General features: G+C 41.6%; 1 protein-coding gene across 1 annotated transcript in view; it reads left to right on the top strand.

Annotated features, from left to right (window-relative positions):
- Window positions 1–22,699, top strand: part of cacna1c (calcium channel, voltage-dependent, L type, alpha 1C subunit) — a 1,035,639-nt gene that overhangs the window by 444,682 nt on the left and 568,258 nt on the right. Inside the window, exon 8 of the mRNA XM_080190924.1 lies at window positions 19,670–19,773. Coding sequence (XP_080047050.1) covers window positions 19,670–19,773 — 104 coding nt within the window. The remainder of the gene's footprint in view (window positions 1–19,669; window positions 19,774–22,699) is intronic.

Consider the following 22,699-nt stretch of genomic DNA (forward strand, 5'->3'; position numbering starts at 1 on the left):
GTTTGACCTGAGAGAAAGTGTTCTTATGAATTAACCTTGTTAGACCTTACTACTGGATGGGACATTTCCAGAGTGGAACTGTGGCTCAAAAGACCATAACTTTTATGTGTTTTAGAAACATGGATGAATGTCACAGGAATACTAATTAGTTTTCAATAACAAAAAAAATTCATGGAACATGGAAAGATTGACTGTGACACAATGTGCAGAATTTTATGGCCGCTTTGTGTTTTGTGGTGGAAGAATGCCATAAAATCAGGTATAAAGCAGCTAGTGCAATTGGTGCCCGTTTTTGTGCCAATTCCCCCCGTACCACGGGAAAAAAATTGGCAGTATCAGGAGCCTGTCAAAGACAGACGAGATAATGTCATTAGCAAGCTTCACGCCCAATTATCCCAGCTCGCCTGTCTTTACAACTGCATTCACTGCAGCTGAATCGGTCTGGAAAACACCTCCTCGGGAAAAGTTGGATCTGGTGCTTGATCAGTGAGGCTGAGTGAGGAGGTAAGTCTCACCATTAAAACTGCTTCATGCTGCTCAAAGGGGGTGACTTTGTGGTGGCCATGATGGGTTTGGGGGGTCTGTGAGTGTGTGAGGGGACTGAGGGGGTTGTTGTTCATCACAGAGTCCAAACTCAGACTTTCAGCATGGACCTGGGTCTGAGCGCTGATCTTGGGTCTTAGGGATGCTTCTGGGTTCTAGTGCAGACAGCAGGAAGCACTGATGCAGGTGGGGGATGTGTTGGAAACTCTTTGAAATGGCAGTGCTTTAGTCTCAGGACCTGTCAAGCAGCACTGTCCATGGTCCTGGGTACTGCATGAGTTCTTGGTGTGAGTTAGTGGGGGGAGGGAATGGAGGGTCTATGTTGCTGGGGATTGTGGGGGGGAATGTGGGCGTCGGTGTTGCTGGGGGCTGTGGGGGGGAATGCGGGCGTCGGTGTTGCTGGGGGCTGTGGGGGGAATTGGGGATTGATGTTGCTGGGAGTTGTGGGAGGAATGGGGTCTGTGTTGTTGGGGCTGTGGGGGTGAATGGAGGATCTGTGTTGCTGGGAGGCTGTGGAGTGGCAGTGTGGGCCTGTGTTGCAGGGGTAGGGGCAAGTTGAAGGGCTGGTAGCAGTTAGGGTCAGGCATGCGAGAGCAGCGAGAGAGGCCTGATGAGCTCTCGCTTTGGACAATAAAAGGCTGTGTTGCCTCCCTTGAGTCCCCTTCTCCTGCCACCCTCCCCTGGAGTCCTACAATCCCTTGCAGCATTGTAACACCAGAATGGTGGGTCTGGGTACACTGTGTTAGCGAGTTTCTTTGGCAGGTAGGAGAGTGATAACTTCTCGCTAAACACTTATGATGATGCTCTGGTGCAAAGTGGTCTGACTCCTACCTGTGATCCGCATGTACATTGGCACTTAGGCCCACTTCTGGGTAGTGGGTAAGGGAGGGGAGGGAAACTCTCATGGGTTCTGGCGATGCCATGGTAGATGCTGTAAATCACTGCCAATGCATGCCACCCACTGTAGCTAGTGATTTATTTGAGCACCTTGATTTTCTCAGTGACACAGCGTTCAGGGGCCTCCCTCACTGGCATCAATATTGAAGGGTCCCTCCGGCAACCATTAGGGTAATAACGTTCCTGTTAGAGGCAAATCTGAGACAAATTAGTCACAGATGGGTGATGACAATAAAAGAGTCCTTTTGAGAAGAGCTAATATAAAAACATGTGAACAGGAAACATTAAAGTGTATAAATACTCAAATTATTTACCTAATGCTACCCTTCACCCGTGCTATCTTAGTACCCCTCCAGCTTTCTACCTTTATGTGGCCTACCACAACATCTCGATGTCTCCCCAGAATATACATCTGGAAGTGGAGGTGGCAACTGCCTAACATGCCCCATGGCCTGTTATGCCCCTGGCAAGTGTTCTCCAAAGTACTTGGACCTTGAGGGCCCTAGCTGGCTTCCAGGTACCTGGGACATATCCATAACATCCTCTTCATCCTGCTGCCCCTAAGATGCTCCAGTGTCAGTGTGGAAGTTAGAAAGTTCAGATTGAAGTTTCATAGTTTGAAAGTTTAATTGTGCAGAAGTTAAAGTCTTCAAATTAAAAAATTCATGCTTTCTCTGTATAATAGTGGAAAATGTTTATTAGCTCACTGGCCTTCAAAAGGAGTTAGTCTCTGCTATTTCTTCACAGGCCCCCATAACTCTTTCCTTTTTTTGGTCTTCACCAGAGGGTAAACAAGACCAGATTTTTTTCCAAAACAAATACCAAAAGCAAGATATGAGGATATGCTATGCAAATGAAGGATTAGCAGAAGTCGATTTTTTATCAAATGGGAAAGGGCGAAAGGTCAGGATTTAATTGGCAAATATGTAGGTCAATGAAAGATGTGAAAAATCTCTTGTTCCTGATTTGATTTGTAATTGACTATAGCTGTTTCCCTGTGACCTCATAATTGTTCCAGTCATCCCGTGTTAGCCATAGAACCATAGAAAATTACAGCTCAGAAACAGGCCTTTTGGCCCTTCTTGTCTGTGCCAAACCATTTTTTGCCTCGTCCCACTGACCTGCACTTGGACCATATCCCTCCACACCCCTCTCATTCATGTGCCCGTCCAAGTTTTTCTTAAATGTTGAAAGTGACCCCGCATTTACCACTTTATCCGACAGCTCATTCCACACTCCCACCACTCTCTGCGTGAAGAAGCCCCTCCTAATATTCCCCTTAAACTTTTCTCCTTTCACCCTTAACCCATGTCCTCTGGTTTTTTTTCACCCCCAGCCTCAGTGGAAAAAGCCTACTTGCATTCACTCTATCTTTACCCATCAAAATCTTATACACCATGGAGAGTTCTCCTTGTGCACAAGTAATTAAAGACCTTGCATTGGATGCATGGTGTCCAGCACTATTGGTGTAAGGAGTCGACTGAGTGCCTTTAGACTGCTGTTACCCAAGAGAACTCTAACATCAAGAAAGGGTGGGGGAGGGAGGGGGGGTGGTGTCAGAAGGTGTAGCCACAGTCTCCTGACTGGAAGGCCCTGGCATAGACTTAAGCTCTTCCTCCTTCCTCAGGGTTCCAGTGGGCCCCCCGGATAACTCAATGGGAAAACGGTTCTTCTGTAGTGAGCTCCAGAAGGTGTGGTGTCACCTGGCCCAGGCAATCCTGGAGGGCCACCTGCGTTCTTGCTATGTAGTCTAGCCCTCTGCAATGGTGCTCTGTCAAGGGCCACCTGTCAATGGCAGCAGCAAGTGTCCTCTGAGACTGGGCCATGTTCTACAGCCCGTTTACCATGGCCTTCTGCGACTGGGCCACCTTCTCAAAGGCTGCTGCCATAGCCTGCTCTATCTTGGCACTGTCCTGCTCGATCTCCTGCAAGCTGTCAAGCCTCTCAGTCATGGGCCACAAAATCTTGAGAACCCTGTCGAGACCCTCAGCTGTGGCCTGCTGTGACTGAGCCATCGCCCTCTGGGACTGTGCTGTGGCCTGCTCTGACTTGGCCATCATCTGAAATCTGTCATTCATGGTGAGGATCACCTGCCCCAGGCTTCCATCGTAGATGCCACCCTTGCACTCTTGGCCTGGGAATCACACAAGGCAGACAATAGTTGGTTCACCTGAAAGCTTTGGGACTCCCCCCAATAGCCTCTCAGTTGATTATGTCAGGCACTCCTGCATCCCCTCGCTCTGTCGCTGCAACTCCAACAACTGAGGGAGAAGTGATCACAGAGGCCCAGCATGTAGCCTGGGGCCAACTGAGCCCTCACCTCTGGCAGGCCTCTCTGTGCCAGAGGCCTCGGACATTCCCTTCTCCACCTGTTGTCCATCAGCAGATGTGTCAGGTGTACCAGAGAGTGACCCAGATGTGTCGCCACTAACTTGACCCACTGATGTGAGAATCTCTGGGATGGTGAATTGCGAAGTGAAAGCTGACGCAAAACTATTGCCGACCTCAAAGGTCCCTTCACCAGCTTCTTCCAAGGGGTCCTCGGAGTTGTTGGGGTCAGGATGGGCAGGAGCATAAGACCATAAAACATAGGAGCAGAATTAAGCCGCTCAGCCCATCGAGTCTGCTCCACTATTCAGTCATGGCTGATACTTTTTTCATCCCTATTCTCCTGCCATTTTCCCGTAACCCCTGACCCCGTTATTAATCAAGTACCTATCTATCTCTGTCTTAAAGACACTCAGTGACCTGGCCTCCACAGCCTTCTGCGGCAAAGAGTTCCACAGATTCACTACTCTCTGACTGAAGAAATCCCTCCTCATCTCTGTTTTAAAGGATCATCCCTTTAGCCTGAGGTTCTAGTTTTTCTTACTGGTAGAAACATCCTCTCCACATCCACTCTGTCCAGGCCTCGCAGTGTCCTGTAAGTTTCAATAAGATCCCCCCTCATCCTTCTAAACTCCAATGAGTACAGACCCAGAGTCCTCAACTGTTCCTCGTATGACAAGCTTTTCTTTCCAGGGATCATTCTTGTGAGCCTTCTCTGGACTTTCCAAGGCCAACACATCCATCTATTGATATGGAGCCCACAACTGCCCACAGTACTCCAAATGGGGTCTGACCAGAGCCGTATACATCCCTGCCCTTGTATTCAAGCCCTCTCAGCATGAATGCTAACATTGCATTTGCCTTCCTAACTGCCGATTGAACCTGCACGTTATTCTTAAGAGAATCTTGAACAATGACTTTGTGTTTCTGATTTCCTAAGCATTTCCCCATTTAGAAAATAGTCTATGCCTCCATTCCTCCTTCCAAAGTGCATAACCTCACACTTTTCCACATTATATTCCATCTACCACTCCTTTGCCCACTCTGCTAACCTAACAGAATGACAAATTTCAAATGATCATAATTTATAATACAGAAGAAAAATGTTTTGATTGGTTGTAAGTTGACTCTGTTGGGCCAAGACAATGCCATGGAGAAAGCGTCAGGGAATTCTTGGTTCTCCAACCTCCTGGATGTTTCAAAAAAGGCACAAAGCTTGAAGATATTCCTTTTGTTTGCAGAGGACAGACTTATGAATTTATGTCCTTCTAGCAAGCATAAATGAGCCAGCCATGTTACAAACTCGACTGATTATCCTAAATTAGTTGTGTTTAGTCATTAACTTTGATTATATTTGTTAAGGTCTGCAGTGGTGACAGTGCATTGGGGTTCTAATGTGCTATGACACATAGAGGAGTTTTCTTATGAGGAGAGGTTGAGTAGGATGAGCTGTATTCATTGGAGTTTAGAAGAATGAGAGGCGACATATTGAAACATATTGATTTTACAACTTTGTTCCACCCGTAGATTGGTATAGTAAGGTCATAAAATGCTTGAGAAACCAAAAATGAGAATCGTGCCAGTTTTCCCTCTGGTTTTACCATACAAGGCACTTTTTCTGGGCGGGATGAGGATTGTGCCCAAAATGGGCGAAACATCAATTTGCATGCATCGCAACATAATTAATGCAGTTGAAACGTAATTGTGCCACTTTACTAACCTGACTGACATTGTTGGTGAGACGTCATGCTAGCAATAAAACTACCTGCTGTATAAAAGTCTGTTGCAGATGCAGTAGTGATGAAGGTGAACAAGGAGGTATGTATCTTTGACCACTAACCTCTGGAGTGCAGGGGGTCGGGGATGATACGTGATGGGTGGGGCAGGCTTACGTGGGCGTTGGATGTGAAGGTGTTTGTGCCATTCTGGGAGGCTTTAGCTCGGAGGGCGATGTTGGCTGGAAACAGGTATTGCGTGTCCCCCCAGCTGCTGAGTGAACCCTGGAGGGGTCACTTAAGAGTGCGGCCACACTATGGCGATGGCACCCTTCCATCATTCAGCTCTGGCTGACTGCTATTCCATCCCAGTGAAATGGGGATCGCATACTCGGTGGGCCAAAGGACCTCTCCCACACAGGATGACACTCTGAGCTCCTCTTTATGCGGCTAGGGTCCGGTCCTTTGTGGGAAGTGGGAAGTAGAAATAGCCGAAAGCTTCAAGATTTTAGCTGTCCAGATAACCAACAACCTGTCCTGGTCCTCACATGCCAATGCTATATTAAGAAAGCCCACCAACGCTTGTATTTTCTCAGAAGACTAAGAAAATTTGGCAGGTCAGCTAGGACTCTCACCAACTTTTAATAGATGCATGATAGAAAGCATTCTTTCTGGTTCTATCACAGCCTGGTATGGCTCCTTCTCTGTCCAAGAAAACTACAAAAGTTCACGAAATGTAGCCCAATCCATCATGCAAACCAGCCTCCCATCCAATGACACTGTCTACACTTCCTGCTGTCTTGGCAAAACAGCCAGCATAATTAAGGACCCCATGCACCCTGGACATACTCTCTTCCACCTCCTTCCGTCAGGAAAAAGATACAAAAGTCTGAGGTCACATATCAACTGATTCAAGGACAGCTTTTTCCCTGCTGCCATCTTGCATTAAGTTGATCTTTCTCTACGCCCTAGCTATGACTGTAACACTATAGTCTGCACTCTCTCATTTCCTTCTCTATGAGCGGTATGCTTTGTATAGTGCACAAGAAGCAATACTTTTCACTGTATTCTAATACATGTGACAATAATAAATCAAATTAAATCACGGACAGGTCAGTCACTGATGTGGAGTGTAATAACACTTATTGGTGAAACTAACAGTGCAATAACAGTATGTGGTGATATTTAACAATGCAGTATAACCGGTATGCATGATCCTAAACAGAGTCTATTTTCCTAAACCTAACTAGTACAGTCTTTATACATGCCATCTTGGTGACTCTACAATTTCTTAATCTTACAAGGCCTATCACTACGTCTAGGTGACCCACGCCCCTGCTCCAAGATGTTCATCTGAGGTGGAGACAATGTGCTGCGTTCTGCGTCCCATGGCCTGTAATGCCCTTGTCAGGTGTCCCTGGAGGGCTGGGAGCTGGAGAGCCCTGGTTGACTTCCTGGTGTCACAGGTATACTGTGCCACCTTGTTCATCCCACTGCCCATGAGATGCACAGGTGTCAGGAAGGAGGGACTCGGAAGGCCTAGTGACAGCTGTAGTCTCTGGGTGGAAGACCCCGGCACGGGCTCAAGCCCTTCCTCCGCCGTCCAGGTGTCAATGGACCCTTGGGTCATGCCATTGGACAGCATAGCAGCTGGACTGAGTCGCAAATGCCCCGACATCACCTGGCCTTGCTTCTCCTGGAGGCCCAACTGCATTTCCCCATGATGTACGAGCTCTCGGCAATGGTCCCATAAGTCTCATAAAAGTCTGAAAACTAGAAGTTTCCACTCCCATTTTTTTCAATGAGTTACAGCACACAATCTTCCCATACTCTGTAATTCTTTTGGCATTCGGGAGATTCCCGGCGGAGGTGGGGGAGGGGGCAGAGACTAAGCATGCCAGGGAAGCCGGTTGCAGACTGCTCAAGGTGCCACTGCACAAGTGGGCTGGAAAGATTGCACCCATAGGATGCTCAGGGGGCTTGCTGAGAGGTCATTTCCCCTTGTGGGAGAGTTGGTGACCAAAGGGCATAATCTCAGAATAAGAAGTTGCCCTTTTAAGACAGAGATGAGAATGAATTTCTTCTCTTGGAGTAGTAAATTAGTGGAATTCTTTACTGCAGAGGCTTGTAGATGCTGGGTGCTATGTTAAAGGCTGAGAGAGACAGATTTTTAATCAGTATTGGAATCAAGGGTTATGAGGATAAGACAAGAAAGGGAAGTTAAGGATTTTGACATCAGATCAGTCATAGTCTCATTGAATAGCAGAACACACTTGGTGGGCTAAGTGACCTATCTCTGCTCCTACGCCTTATGGCCCCATGAACACAGACTGACAGATTTTCAATATGTACACAGAATACCAATATCTAATAATCCCAGTACATTGAATTTCCTTTTTTAACTGCTTTCCTAGAAAGGTGTCAAGAACGGGGCAGATTCATCTCCATAGGAAAGGAAAACAAACCTCTGGACCTTCTGTGAATCTCAGCAAGTTATTTGATCACACTATCAAAACCAATCCTGATTCAGAAATAGTACCAATCCTTGTGATTTCTAGCAGGTGTCACTGAATATTGATCAGACTCTTAAGACTAATTCTGGTGTCTCACCATTTATCTGGTTGAGATAATCAATTTAACATGAACCAGCAAACATGCCAGGCCTTCTTGGTCTATTTCACTCAGTGGTACAAAAGATATTCGTTTACCATCGAGCAATTAGGAAATTTCTAAATTATAATCTAAATAAAAAAAGTTCCGTTGCAATATTTTATGTTAAAGAGTTACCCAAACCTCATCAGATGCACAATTTATAATAAAATCAGGAAATTTTAATAGACTTGTGATATGATGGGGAAAGATGAAGATCTTGTTAATTGCAGTGACGTTGTAAATATATTGAGAAAGAATATGGTTGCAATTATGTTCCATGTAACAACTGGAGAGATTTTTTGATAACTATAATCATTTAAAATGATCACATTTGACCTGGAAATATTGAAAACTTTAATTAGGACTAAAATGTAACTCTTATGGTTCTGCCTATGAGTCACCTGTTGAACGCTAAGAATATGTGATCACTCACCTGTGTTGAGATGGAAAGGAAAGAATGCATCAGTTCAGCTAATTTGAAATATGATTTTGGGATTGGTGAAAAAAGGGCCAAGAGATCCATATTTGCAGAAATCTGAGATCCAGGGAAAAGAAATTAACTCTCCAAAATTGAATTAAAGCATCTAAGTTTAACAATCTTTTTAAATTAAGGTTCTATAATCAGCATGAAAGGTATACAACTCAGGTTTATTGAGTTACGTCCTGCAGTTTTGGGAGGAACACGTTCATCTATATTGAGTTCTGACTCTAGGCACCATATTGATCCCACAATCAACTGGGCCCCAATCGATGGCAGTTTTTTATTTGTTTCTGTAAAGACATTGCATTCTGTACAATATGGGAAAGTTTTGATACTAATACTATTCGTTGATGAGCCAACATAAAAAGAACTGATGATCAATAGCTAATTTTCAGTTCTCTTTGACAATTGACCAAATACAGATTTTGCAATAAATGCCAAGTTAACCATCTCCATTTTCCTTTATCTCCTCTGAAGAGTAGAACATTGGTGCATAGCACATATTGTAGCAATCTGACAGGACTTGCTAAATCATTGGCTTAGCAAAATAATAGATTTTTTAAAAATACCTCCTTATTGCACTTTTTTAACAGCTTGGCTGAGATCTGGAATTTCCATATACGGGTCATGGACACAAATTTCATTGCCGCAGTACCATGTGCAGTGGTCCAATGAAATAATTTATAATAATAGAACCATAGAAAAGTTATGGTGCAAAAAATGGTCATTCAGCCCATTGTGCCTGCACCAATTTTTACCAGACTTGAATTGAAAATCAAAGCCAGAAAGAAACTGGATGCCAAAACAAATTGGGTTCTAATTTAACTAGATGAGATGAAATTCATTTATATATGCTGGCTTCAAGGTATGTGCTTAAAATGGGTTTGGCAGGCTAGCTCATTTGCTGGAACATGTGCTTACAAATGTGCCAGAATTTGGTATAAAATTTACAAACGCAGTCAGAAAGGTCATAAGGTGATATATGTGAGAGTTGGAAAGTATTATGCACTAGTGTAAATGAAAAAACTATTCTGTGATTTGGACAAAGGCATAGAGTTGGGAAAAACGAAAGTATTTTATTTTATCAGTATTTGCCACTGACTCCAATTGGCCCAAACGTTATTTTTTAGTTTGTTAGTAGCAACATCCATTAGTTTTGTTTTGTTCTTTCATGGGTATGAATAACAGTGGCATGTGTTTCTTCAGAAGGAACCCTTCAAATGCACGCAATAAAAATATAATAAAACTTACTCCAACTTATAAATCAAAGGAAGGGTTTAATAAAGAAACTTCATTTCTCCAAACTTGGGGCCTTGCCCTGGGCCACTCCAGGCTTCCCACAATTCCAAATAGGTTCTTATTTATAGTGAATCAGCTGACTATTACATCATTCTGTAATTGGTTCCATAGTTTACTGGGTCAGTTGACCCTTACAGCGTGTTACCATTGGTCACATTACATCCAGTACAAACTTGTCACTGGTTACATTCTAGCAGATTCCCTTTATTTTATTTTTTCACAATAATTTAAGACAGCCATCCTCCAGCATTCTTAATAACTTTCCAGTACCTGCACGTCTTTTTTGTACCTGTAGATTTGCACCAACCCAGTTAAGTTGGAAACCTCCTTGTTTTCCAGCATTTGCTTAATGTTGGCCAAATCAATTCTTAGTTATTTTTCTGTTACACTTCTTGTTAAGTAAACATTGTCCCGTAAAATTTATTGTCCACATAACACTCAATTGGTACTTTCTTACCCAATGTGCCCATAAAAAAAATTAATGTATCAGACAAATATAGCCCCATATCCAATGCCTCCACTAATGCTAAGGTTTCAGCTGCCAATGTACATTTGACTACCCTTTTTATTTTCTTTGCTTCCCAGGCCAAGGGGCAACATTTTCCTTCCTTACCTTCCAGGAATATTATGAATCTGCCACCGCTTGAATGTCCATCCAATCGATTGGCATGTGAAGTATCACTAAACACAACCATCTTCATATCTTCTGGTTCTTCTAGTGCTGGGAATTTAATCACACATTCCTCTAATTTCTTTTTAGTGTTTTAATAGCCTGCAAGATCTCTCTGACTGTGGCATGCTTCAACATATTACTGAGCTTTCAGACATTATAGTTCCCATCCAGTGTTGTCTGTGTGCATAGCCAATTTAGCTTTCCTATCATTCTCCTCAACAATTCTGTTTTTTTTTCGTTGGCCCATTCCTCTTTTTCCATTGACCTTTCTCTAGTGATGAAAATGGGATCAATACTGTTTAGATATCTCTGTTGACTCATCGTTACACCAGAACTACTTTGATGGATATCAAGACCAAGATATCAAAAAGCACCAACTGCTTGACTCCCTACTTTAAATTCTGTTTTCAGCTTCTCCATTATCCTTTTTTCAAATTCTTCTGTGCCACCTCATAGTAAGTATCCACATGATTCACAAAATTCCAGCTAATTTTCCTTTAGCCTTCCAGTAAAATATTGTTGGATCTGCTTTTAAGTGGTGACAGGTAGTCTTCAGCAATACAGATGGTACAGAGAAAGACTAAACCCTTGATGTATCACTTAACCGCATTTGTTCAATTTCGTCTGTATTACCTGCCTCTTTGGGTGGCCTCAAAAAACTTTTCTCTGAAATGCTTCATCCTGCAGAAATGCTGCTTTGATACCTATTGATTTACACATCCAATTATTAGATGCTAGAATAGCGAAAAAAAATTCAGTGTTACTTTCCTTGCTGTGAGTGAATCAGCCCTAATGTCTCTCCCATCTAAATGTTCCTCAAACCCAAGGGCTGCTTATCTGGCTTTAGCTTTATACATCCCAGCGTGCAAAATTTTCTCTGTGCAAGCCAACCTATGAGACAAAGCAGGCTGCTCTTCATCTGGTACCTCAGTGTGCGTCCCAAACTCTTTCCACCAGTCCATCTCTCTCTGTTTGGCCTATCATTATTACCGTAAGCTCCATTTTGTTTGCAGCTATCAATACTTCCTTATCATGGGGATTTCTACTCCTATTCCTATCATTAGTTTGATTCCTAGCCTTCCTCATTAAACTCTGGCCTCTACTGCCATTCCTGTTTCTGTCAGGGCTGGTACTCTCAGGCCACTGTTCTCTGTTGACACAACTTTGGTCATAGATTCGTGACCTTTTCCTGGGTTCACAAATGGTTACTGTCTCATCCTCAGGATTTAGATTTCACTTTTTTTGTTTCCATTTGTCCACCTCATTTTTCCAATCTATAACTTTGGCTTCTTGCTGTTGGATGTTGAGGCAGTGTTTGTGCTTCCCTGAGGCCTTTCCTGCTTTCCCAATTATAGCGGCAAAACTCCACTCGCTTGACCCTTCTGGTATGTATGATATCACTATGCTTACTTTGTGTAGCTGAACCTTTGAAGTAGCAGTTTCATCCTCTGTTTCACTGGTACTTTGTTGATCATTAGAATCTCTCTCATCTATAGTTGACTGATCTTCATAATAGTTCAGGATATGTGCATGTGAGGTACAAGGTGCACCCTGCCCTTCTGCATCTTGCTCAGATACTCCAAATTCATACCCAATTCCCACTACTCTCGAAGAGTGGGCTCAAATTGTCTGGTTACCGTGTTGTGATATAACTACCTTGCTGTCCATTCCTTTCACTTTCCTGGGCCCTTTCCACTCTTTTTTGCTCTCTCTTTTATAGTAGACCCTATTGCCTTTCTCAAAGTATACCCCCAATGGTCTTATGCGATGTCTTAGGGCCCTTCTTATCTATTCTGAAACCTCAGCCTTAATGAAAGCCTTTCTCCTTGCATGTATAGCGTTTAGGTGTGCAGAAAACATAGAGCTAACGCTTGTCCCTTCTAGTACCAAGGGAGGATCTGTTAATACTGATGACAACTTTGGATTCCTCCCATATACCATTTGGTATGGACGATAGCCCCCCACCATCTGTAAAGAATTTTTGCCGTGCCCTGCCCATGCTAATACAACCTGCAATTTACAGCTCGGTTAATTCGCCAAAATTTTATGCAAGACGTCATCTATAACCATGTGATTCCTTTCACAGAGGCCATTGCTGAATGGGCTCTCTGCTTCATTAATGTTCAAATTTTCACACATATCTTGAAACTCAGCATTTGCAAATTTACCCCCATTGTCCATCAAAAATTTAGACAGTGCCCCCAATCCTGTTCCAATCCAGTGGGTCATGATTTTATCTAAAATGGTCTTTGCTGTGAGTCAGTGTGGATATGCTAAGAAGTGCATGAAGTGCAAATGAAATTTTTCCTTGTCCCATATCTTTAGATCCATCACCTCTACATTACTGAAATCTCATGCTAATGGTAGACTCACAACTGCACATGGGGTGTCCTTCTATATTTTATACAAATTTCACACTGGGCTGATATTTGTTCTATAAGATCATTATATCCTTTGTCCAGCACACCTGCATCCTGCAGCAGTGCTCTCAGTCTCTGTGATACTGGATGACCATATTGCTTATGGAGTTTCAGAATAATCTTCTTTTTGTCCATCATGCTGTTGTCTGTTAGCGACACTAATGCATCATGAATCCTTTGGTCTGATAATTTCAGTTCACTTAAAGGAAGACAATAATGGCCAGATCTTGTAAAATGTGGGTCCACAGTTTTCCCAAATACCACGTCTTTATCCTGTTTCAAATCGATGGTCATCCAATCTCCCTTCATCGCAGATCTGCTTAACAACAAAGGTATACCACTGGAAACTACATCTGTACTTATAAACTGATTCCCAAAATCCTACAGGAAATATAGCTCTTTTGGAAGGTGTTGAAGTGTTGTCATCGCCAAATCTAAAACAGGTGGAACTATCATGTTCTTTTCTTTTGATCTTTATGATCAAGAGACTCTAAATAACAATTTAGCCAATCTTGGCCACAGACAGTGGATGTACATCCACTATCTAAAACATCACAGCCAAAGAGTCTATCATCAGAACACTTATTATGGTACTCAACTTTTCTGCCACCAGAACAATGTCTTCCTGTCCTTATCCTCGTCACTGTCAGTTTCCAAATATTCTGTGTCACATGTGGTTTCAAAGACACAATTTCTTCTTTTCGGGCAATTTGCAATGTAGTTGAAAGGGGAATCGCATTGGAAACAGCAATTCACAATCCCTCCAGCATCCCTTCGATCTAAGTGCCTTTTATCAGTTTCCCATGTGCGTTGTCTTTCTCCATTTTCAAATCGGTTATAACTATTTTCAATACTAGGTCTGTTATTAACATAACTGTCTCTGTTTAATGGCCTTAATGCACCATTTGGTCTGGCACGCGGTTGAGTCCTCATTGACTCCTCCCTTCTCGGCGCTGTGGCATTCCAGTCTGTATTGAACAAGATGACGGGAAGGATTGTTTCCCAAAAAAATTTTTTAATGATGCTAACATTTGACCAAAGAGGGGCTCTGTTCCCCTTAATTGTATTCCAATCATTACTAAAAGAGTATCCATTTGCGACAGACTTGCACAGTACAGCAACTTAAAGGCCAGTACTGCATCTGGAATCTCTAATTTCATTAGCCTGTTATGGCCCTTATCAAAATCCATAATATATTCCTCCATGGACTGGGTATCTTGTCTTCTAATCCTGTCAAACATGATCCATCCTTCATAATTTTCCAAGAGCTCATCTTTTTTGCAAAATTTATCGAAGTATTGTAGCAGGAGCTGTAGCCCTTCTTCTCTATTTAGGGTACCTGCTGTCCAATTGGAGAATATTTTGCTTCTTAACTTGCTCCTAATTGGAAGTAATAAAGCTAATGCCATACCTTGCCTTTTTTTCAGTATCATGGTGACAAAGGTCTACAGTTCCACCTCTGCCTTCCATTGCCAATATGGTTCAGCACCTGAAAAGACAAGGGGACAATTAAATCCCATTGGTTTACTTCTACCTTCTGGTTGTAGCACTTTTTCGAAAACAAACACCAAGTAACGATGAGTTTTTCTCTGCTACCAATGTTTCTTCAGAAGAAACTGTTCAAATAAAAATATAACAAAACTTACTCCAACCTATAATTCAAAGAAAGGGTTTAATAAAGAAATTTCATTACTCCAAACTTGGGGCCTCGCCCTGGGCTACATCAAGCTTTCCACAGTTTCAAATTCTTATTCATAGTGAATCAGCTGGTCAGCCAACTGTTACATCATTCTGTAATCGGTTCCATGGTTTACTGGATCAGCTGATCCTTACAGCTTGTTACCATTGGTCACATTATATCCAATACAAAGTCACCCGTTACATTCGAACAGCATGGCCATTCCAAATGCCTTTGAGAAGGTGGTGGTGAACTGCTTTTTTTCAACCATTTCAGTCCATCTGTTGTGGGTGCTCCCACATCGCTGTTTGGAAGGTATTTTGAGGCAACAGCATAAAGTAACAGTAATATAGTCCCAAGCCAAGAGAGGAACTTGCAGATGGTGATGTTCCCATGCATTTGCTGATCTTGTTCTTCTAAATGGTAGAGATGATGGGTTGTAAAGTGCTGTAGTAGGATTCTTGGTGAATTACTGCAGTGCATTAGTGATAGAAGGACTCAATGCATAAGGTGATAGATATGAGTGTCTGGGATCTATACCTTGACTGTTGTTGGAGCCACACTCTCTAGGGAAGTAGAGAATAGTCTCTGATATGTGTCTTGTAAATGGTGGAATCAGGAAGTCAGTAATTTGCTGCAATCACTGACCTGCTCGTGTAACCAAAGTGTTTATATGGCTTGCCCAGTTCAATTTCTCATCAATGGTAACCCCAGAATGTTAACAGTGGGATTCAGTGATGGTAATACCATTGAATGTCAAGGGATGATGGTTTATTTTCTCTGTTCTTCAAGATTGTCATTGCCTGCCCTTGTGTGGCATAGATGTAATTCACACCTTGTCAATGCAAGCCTGGATATTGTCCTGATCTTGCTGCATTTGGATATAGACTGCCTCAATATCTGAGGAGTTGCAAATGCATTGTCCAAAAATCAGGAAACATCCCCACTTCTGATCTTGTGATGGAAGGAAAGTCACATGACACACTCTTAAGGCTTCCTTCTACCTGGCGTTCTTATCAAATGATTCACCTCATTTAATTTTCTTGCTCTTAATGGGTCACCCACCACTGGTAATAATACTAATATGTTCTCTCTACTAAGAAAATCACATATTTCCAATCTCTTATCTGCTTTTCTTTTCATCACATGCTATGGCACTCTTAAATTCTGCCTAGCCAACTCACCAGCTCTACTAATCTCTCCCAAAACTTTGACATACAATCCAACAAGCGGGCTGAGAGACATCAGTGGAGGCCGTTTCGCAGGCTTCCTGCTGGGTGCCATGGCACTTGGCACATCTCCCAGCCTAAGATTTCCAGCGTAATCAGCACTGCAGCAGAAATTGGTGCGGAGCTGATTACAATATGAAAATCAGTATTTCCATTTAATTAGCAGGTCCGGGATTGAAGTCTCTGGAACAGTTCCTAAGATTGGAGGGTAGCTAACATAACCCTGCCATTTAAACAGGGAAGTTGAGAGAAAACAGAGAATGTAGACCAGTAAGCCTGACGTCGGTATTGGAGAAAATTCTAGAATCCATTATCAAGATTTAATAGTAAAACACTTGGAAAACAGTGGCAGAATCAGACAGAGTCTGATTTATGAAAGGGAAATCATGCTTGACAAATCTACTGGAAGTCTTTGCAGATGTAAGTAGTCGAGTTGATGAGGGAGCCAGTGGTTTATTTGGACTTCCAGAAGGCTTTCAACAAAGCCTTACATGAGAAATTAGCATGTAAAATTAAAGGATATGGGTTGGGGGTAGTGTGTAGATGGATTGAAAACTGGTTGCCAGACAGGAAACAAAGACTAGGATTAAACAGGTCTTTTTCCAAATGGCAGACAGTGACTAGTGGGGTACCAGAGGGATCAGTGTTGGGATTTAGCTATTTACTAAATAAATTAATGATTTAGATGAGAAATCTAAGTATAAAATCTCCAAATTTGCAGATGACATAATGCTGGGTGGGAGGGTGAACTGTGAGAAGGATGCAGAGACCCTTAAATGTGATTTGGACAAGTTGAGTGAGTGGGCAAATGAATGGCAGGTGCAGTATAATTTAGATAAATGTGAGCTTTTGATAGCAAAAGTGGGAAGGCAGATTACAATGTGAATGGCCATTAATTAGGAGTCAGGAATACGCCATGAGACCTGGGTGTTCTCGTACACCAGTCACTGAAGGCAAGCATGTCGGTGCACCTGGCAGTAAAAAAGGCATATGGTATGTTTACCTTCATAGAGAGCAAATTCAAGTGCAGGAGGAGAGATGTCTTGCTGCTATTATACAGAACCTTGGTGAGGCCACACCTGGAGTATTGTGTGCAGTTATGGTCCTTATCTGAGGAAGGATGTTCTTGCTCTGGAGGGAGTGCAGAGAAGTTTTACTGGACTGATTCCTGGGAAGGCAGGACTGATGTATGAGAAGAGGTTGACTCGGTTAGGATTGTATGCAATGGAGTTCAGAAGAATGAGGAGAAACTCATAGAAACATGTAAAATTCTAACAGGACTTGCAAATGCAAGAAGGATGTTCCTGATTATACAGGTCCAGAATCAAGGGTCACAGTCTGAGGATACGGAGTAGACCATTTAGGGCAGAGTTGAGGTGAAATTTCTTCACCCATAGAGTGGTCAGCCTATGGAATTTGCTACTATAATGTTTTGGCCTCAACTTCTTTCTGTATGTTTTCAAGAAGCAGTTAGATATTGCACTTGGGGTGAAGAGGACCAAAGAATTTCGGGGAAGGTGGGATCAGGCTATTCAATTGGATGATTAGCCATATTCATAATAGATAGTGGAGCAGACTTGAAGGGCTGAATGGCCTCTTCCTGCTCCTATATTTCTGTGTTTCTATGTTTCCATCACATTACGTTTCTGATGACGATGTAAGCATATCATAGTTATTCATTGTTCTGGGACTTTAGAAAGAAGTTGGAAAGAAAATGGTAGTTGGGGGGGCAGGGGGCGGGTGGTGGGATGTTATATATTAGAGTTATTATGTGTTGCATGCTCCCTTTAAGGGTTTGGTTACATAGCCAGTCTGTGATATTATCAGCTACTTCACGGACTTTATTCAGTCTAGATTGAACCACTATGGAATAAACAGCTACCTAATAAACCTGTTACTTCACCCAAAACACATGTCCTATCATTTTCTATCCTTTTATCCTGCAACGAGTACTACAAATATAATAAGGTATCACAGAAAAATACAGTTGAACATTTTTTTAATGTTTTAATTTTATTGCTTGATTTTTAAATTAGTACAAATTAATATATTTTAATGATAGAAATGACGAGTTTATGTTGTTCAATAAATTTTGTTCGGAATATTAAAAAAGAACAAATTAAGGATGAGGCAGATGCTAAAGTAAATTTCAAGTGTTTTTTAACTATTCGTGTGATGATTTCGAGAGAAAGATTGCTCCATAAAATATAGAAGTATGTGTGAATATTCCCCCCAGTGTTTTCATAGCGCACTTTGTATTTTTTAACATCTTGATCTATAAGCTAATAAATCAAAAATTGGAACATCAGTAATTCGTACGGAAATTTATGCTGGAGATTGCCACTCAACTGAAACACAGAATAGAATTTTACGGGCCCCGCTGGTTGGTTTGGAGGTCCATAAGATTCACTGGGTAGCCTTCCTACTGCCTACTTACCCACCCCCAACCAATCCTCAATTTTATGGATAGATCAGGCTGAGGGTAGCCTGCATGCCATTAGCCCAATTGCATTAGTGTTCAACTATCAGCCACTTAAAGGCCACTTTATTTCAGGTTGGGGTGTGTGGACGGAATGCCAGACCAATAAGCCTGTTCAGATCTCAGACAGACAAGAATGGCCCCCTTTCCATATTGATGCCCTCCATCTCAAAGTCTTCCCCTTCCTCCTGCCCCTCTGGATATTCTCTTCCATTCCTGCTGAAAGAACCCAGACTTACCTGGTTGTGGTTGTCCAACAGCACTTTGAAGTCAGACTTCCTCCTGATTGAGGAGACAAAATCTTGCCTGTAGCCAATTAACATTCCTGCTGTTGTGATCCACCAACCTTTTTGGTGGCTGGGTGAGAAACACTGCCATGCAAAAAGTTTGGTCCATTAAAATAAACTAGGCTTGCACTCGTTAGAGTTTAGAAGAATGAGGGGAGATCTCATTGAGACATATAAGATGATGAATGGGATGGATAGGATAGAGGTGGAGAGACTCTTCCCGCTCAGAAAGGACAGTAGGACTAGGGGGCACAGCCTCAAGATAAAGGGGGGGCAGTTTAGAACGGAGCTGAGGAGGAACTTCTTCACTCAAAGGGTGGTGAATCTCTGGAATTCTCTGCCTGTTGAAGTGGTGGAGGATGCCTCGCTAAATATTTTGAAGATGCGGGTTGATGGGTTTTTGATAAGCAAGGGGAATAAGGGTTATGGGGAGAGGGCGGGAATGTGGAACTGAGCCACGACAGATCAGCCATGATCTTATTGAATGGCGGGGCAGGCTCGAAGGGCTAGATGGCCTACTCCTGCTCCTATTTCTTATGTTCTTAAAAACAAAGACAAAAAAAATTTGTGTTTCAGAAGTAAATGCAGATCAATGGATTGAGAGGAAAGAAAAGTACTTAGAGGACCTGCATGATAAATATTATCACCTGAGTAACAGTATTATTAATTATCTGCATAATAATTGCTATTGCAGTTTGAAAAATAGTTCATGATGTGAAATACATTTGAGGTATTTCTATCAGATAGGGCACTGTATCAATAATATAAATATAAATAGGAATGCTACATATAATTATAAGAATATATTTTATGATTTGCATGAAGTTGTATCATGTTCTTTTTACATCTGTATAATGAGATGCGTGTCTTTAAATTTCAGTGTTTGTCTAAAAGTGCAGCATTTCCTATGAGCCTTTAATCTCTTTATTCTTCTAGCTTTTGATCTGTTAACTCTTTTCTCTCTGTTAACCTTCCTTCATCTTTTCAGATGCAGGATGCCATGGGCTATGAGCTACCTTGGGTCTATTTTGTGAGCCTGGTCATCTTTGGATCCTTCTTCGTTTTAAATCTGGTTCTTGGTGTATTGAGCGGGTAAGCTGTCAGTTTGGTATATTCACTACCATCACCCCCCCAAAAAAAATCTTTCCCTCTCCGTTATCTCTCTGTTCCCTACACCTTTCCTAGGCAAGATACCACACAGTTTCTTTTTGTCATCAACAAGTAGAAATAAGTGACACCTATATAACTTTGGGTTTTAGGTGAGATGAAGGATGTAGCTTCAGGATTGTAGTTGTCAGGGTGGTTCATGTGCTAGTAATTTGGTTACAATCTCCATGGAGCATTCCTGAGCAAAATTCAATTATTATCATTCCATTTTCCCAGGTAAGTGATGCTAAATAGAATCAGTGGCCATCGATATATCTTGAATCTCTTCTCATCAAAGGTTTTTTTTTGTATTTGTTTTGGTGTGCTCAGTGAATATAAGCAACATTGTAATACCATTTTCTTTTCATGATTTTTCTATTATGCTATGATCCCAGTATTGTCTGTTCTTCTGATCATTAATGGCAAGCCAGATTCTTAATTGCATTACTCAACATAATAAATGTCTGTGACAGTTAACACATCTTTTTCTATGTTTTGCGCCAACATTATCCTTTAAGAATAAATGGGAAGTGTTGTTTTAATTAGTCACCCTACTACCATATATGTTAGAAAGACAGATGACACTAACATCCTCAACTTCTAGATGACCCAATTAGTTCATTAGTTTATTGAAGCAGGACATCATGATACTTCCACACCTGATCTCAAGTTGCATTCAACACACAAAACTAAGTTGACATGACAGGATAGTGAAGGTTCTTGAATCCAGCTTAGGGAAAATTGTACTCTTCAGTTTATATTATGATACATCATTGACTTAATGTTGAAGGTCCCGAGGAATAATTCAAAATTTGCAGATGACATAGAACTTTGAAATACTATTAATGGTAATTTCAAGAGGACATAGATAGGCTAATGGAAATAGTAGATAGGTTCAATAGAGTAATAATTGAGGTGATAGGAGGAATGAAGAGAGATAACAAAACAAATGCTACAATTTCAGAAAAGGTGCAAGTATCATGGAAGTGGAGGAACAAAATCCTCCTTACAAGCCGCAAATGTATAGAAAACACTAGTTTGTCCCCATATTGAATATTGTGTTTAATTCTGAGTATCACACTATAGGAAGAAAGCTTTGGAGATGATAATCCACTAGAACATTTCCAGCTTTGAGGGATTAACATTACATTAATAGACCAGAGAGGTCTTTAAGTGAGGAGATAAGAGGAAAGATAGAAAGATTGATAGAAATGCTTAAAATCATGAGACTTTATATAGAATGAACAAAAAATTAATAACTAGGGATTATGGATTTAAGATGGTTCAGAAAAGAACCACAGGCATCATGAAGAAAAACTTCTAATGCAACTATTGATTAACATTTGAGTGGACTGCCTAAATAAGATGATTGAGACAGAAAAGTCACTTTCGAAGGGAAAAAAGAACCAGATATGAGGAGTGAAACTAACTACGTTGCTCTTCTGCATTTACCTGAAGGCCTGAATGGCCTCCTTATGTGTCATACTAGTCTCTACAAACAGCAAGAAGGATAAATATAGACTAAGTATAAATATAGACTAAATGCATTTTAGAGAAGCAGAGAGAACTTAGAGGTTCAGAAATCCAAATCATTCAAAGTGGAAAGACAAGTTGATAAAGCTTTGGGGAGAAAAGCAGACTTTAAATTTTACTAAGGAAGGACTAGAACATAAGAACAAATAGATAAAATTAACGTTAGGTCACAGTTAGCATATTGGTGCCTTACGTTTTGAAAGGTGTACAATATGGTAAAGTAAAGTTGCCAGAGTCCCAGATGACTATAAGCTCAAAGGGGAGAGCTGACTGGCAGTGATTTTACCTGAGTATCATCAAACCTTAGGTAAAGGACATGGTTGAGATGATGGGCCTTCATCACCAACCTCAACCAGCACAAGTATTGAACTCACACTGTTGGCATTGTTCTGCATCACAAACCAGCCGTCCAGCCAACTGAGTTAAAGAACCCAATATAGAGAGAGTAGAGATTCACTAATGTGATACCAATGACATGTGGATTTCGGAGAAAATGGTAACATAATGGCAATATCACTGGAGAAATAATCCAAGAGCCTAGACTCTGAGGACATGAGTTCAAATCCCATGGTAGCTGGTGGAATTTAAAACTCAGTTAATAATTCTGCAGTTGAAAGCTAGTCTCAGTAATGGTGATTATGAAACTATCATCTATTGTAAAAACACATCAGGTTCACTAATACCCTTGAGGGAAGGAAATCTACCATCCCTTATCTGGTCTGGTTTACATGTGATTCCAGAGTACTGATCCCCCAAGTACTGTGGTTGAATCTTAACTGCCCTCTGGCCTAGTAAACAACAATTGAAGGGCAGTTAGGGACGGGCAACAAATGCTGGTTTGGGCAGTTACACTGACCAATGACCCATGAAAGAATTAAAAAAAATATGATTGAGGAAAAACTATAAGTTATATTGGGCTTATTTATTAGAAAGGAGAATATTAAGAGGAAATTAAATTGAGCTGTTCAAATTTTAAATGATTTTCATTTTGTTAATAGAAGACGTCTATTTCTGCTAAACAGTGAGATGGTAAATAAGGGATATTTTGACAGGATTAAAAGACAAGAAAATCAGCCTAAGGAGGAATACACCATGGAATTCAATAAGGGCCATAATGGATCAACAAAATAAAGAATGGAGATTCCTGATGCAGTTTTGGCCTTGTTGGATTGTGCATGTCTGTCTCAGATGAATAGTCTTCTGGTAATGATAGGAGTACAATTTAAGGGAACAGAGCCCCTTCCTGGATCAAATGGTAACATCATTAAAAAGGTTTTTTTGGGAAGCAATCATTCCCCACCACCTTTTTCAATTCAAATTGGAATGCCATAGCACCCAG

Source organism: Carcharhinus amblyrhynchos, chromosome 6, assembly GCF_965287045.1.
Source record: "Carcharhinus amblyrhynchos chromosome 6, sCarAmb.v2.hapA, whole genome shotgun sequence".
Classification (NCBI taxonomy): Eukaryota; Metazoa; Chordata; class Chondrichthyes; order Carcharhiniformes; family Carcharhinidae; genus Carcharhinus; species Carcharhinus amblyrhynchos.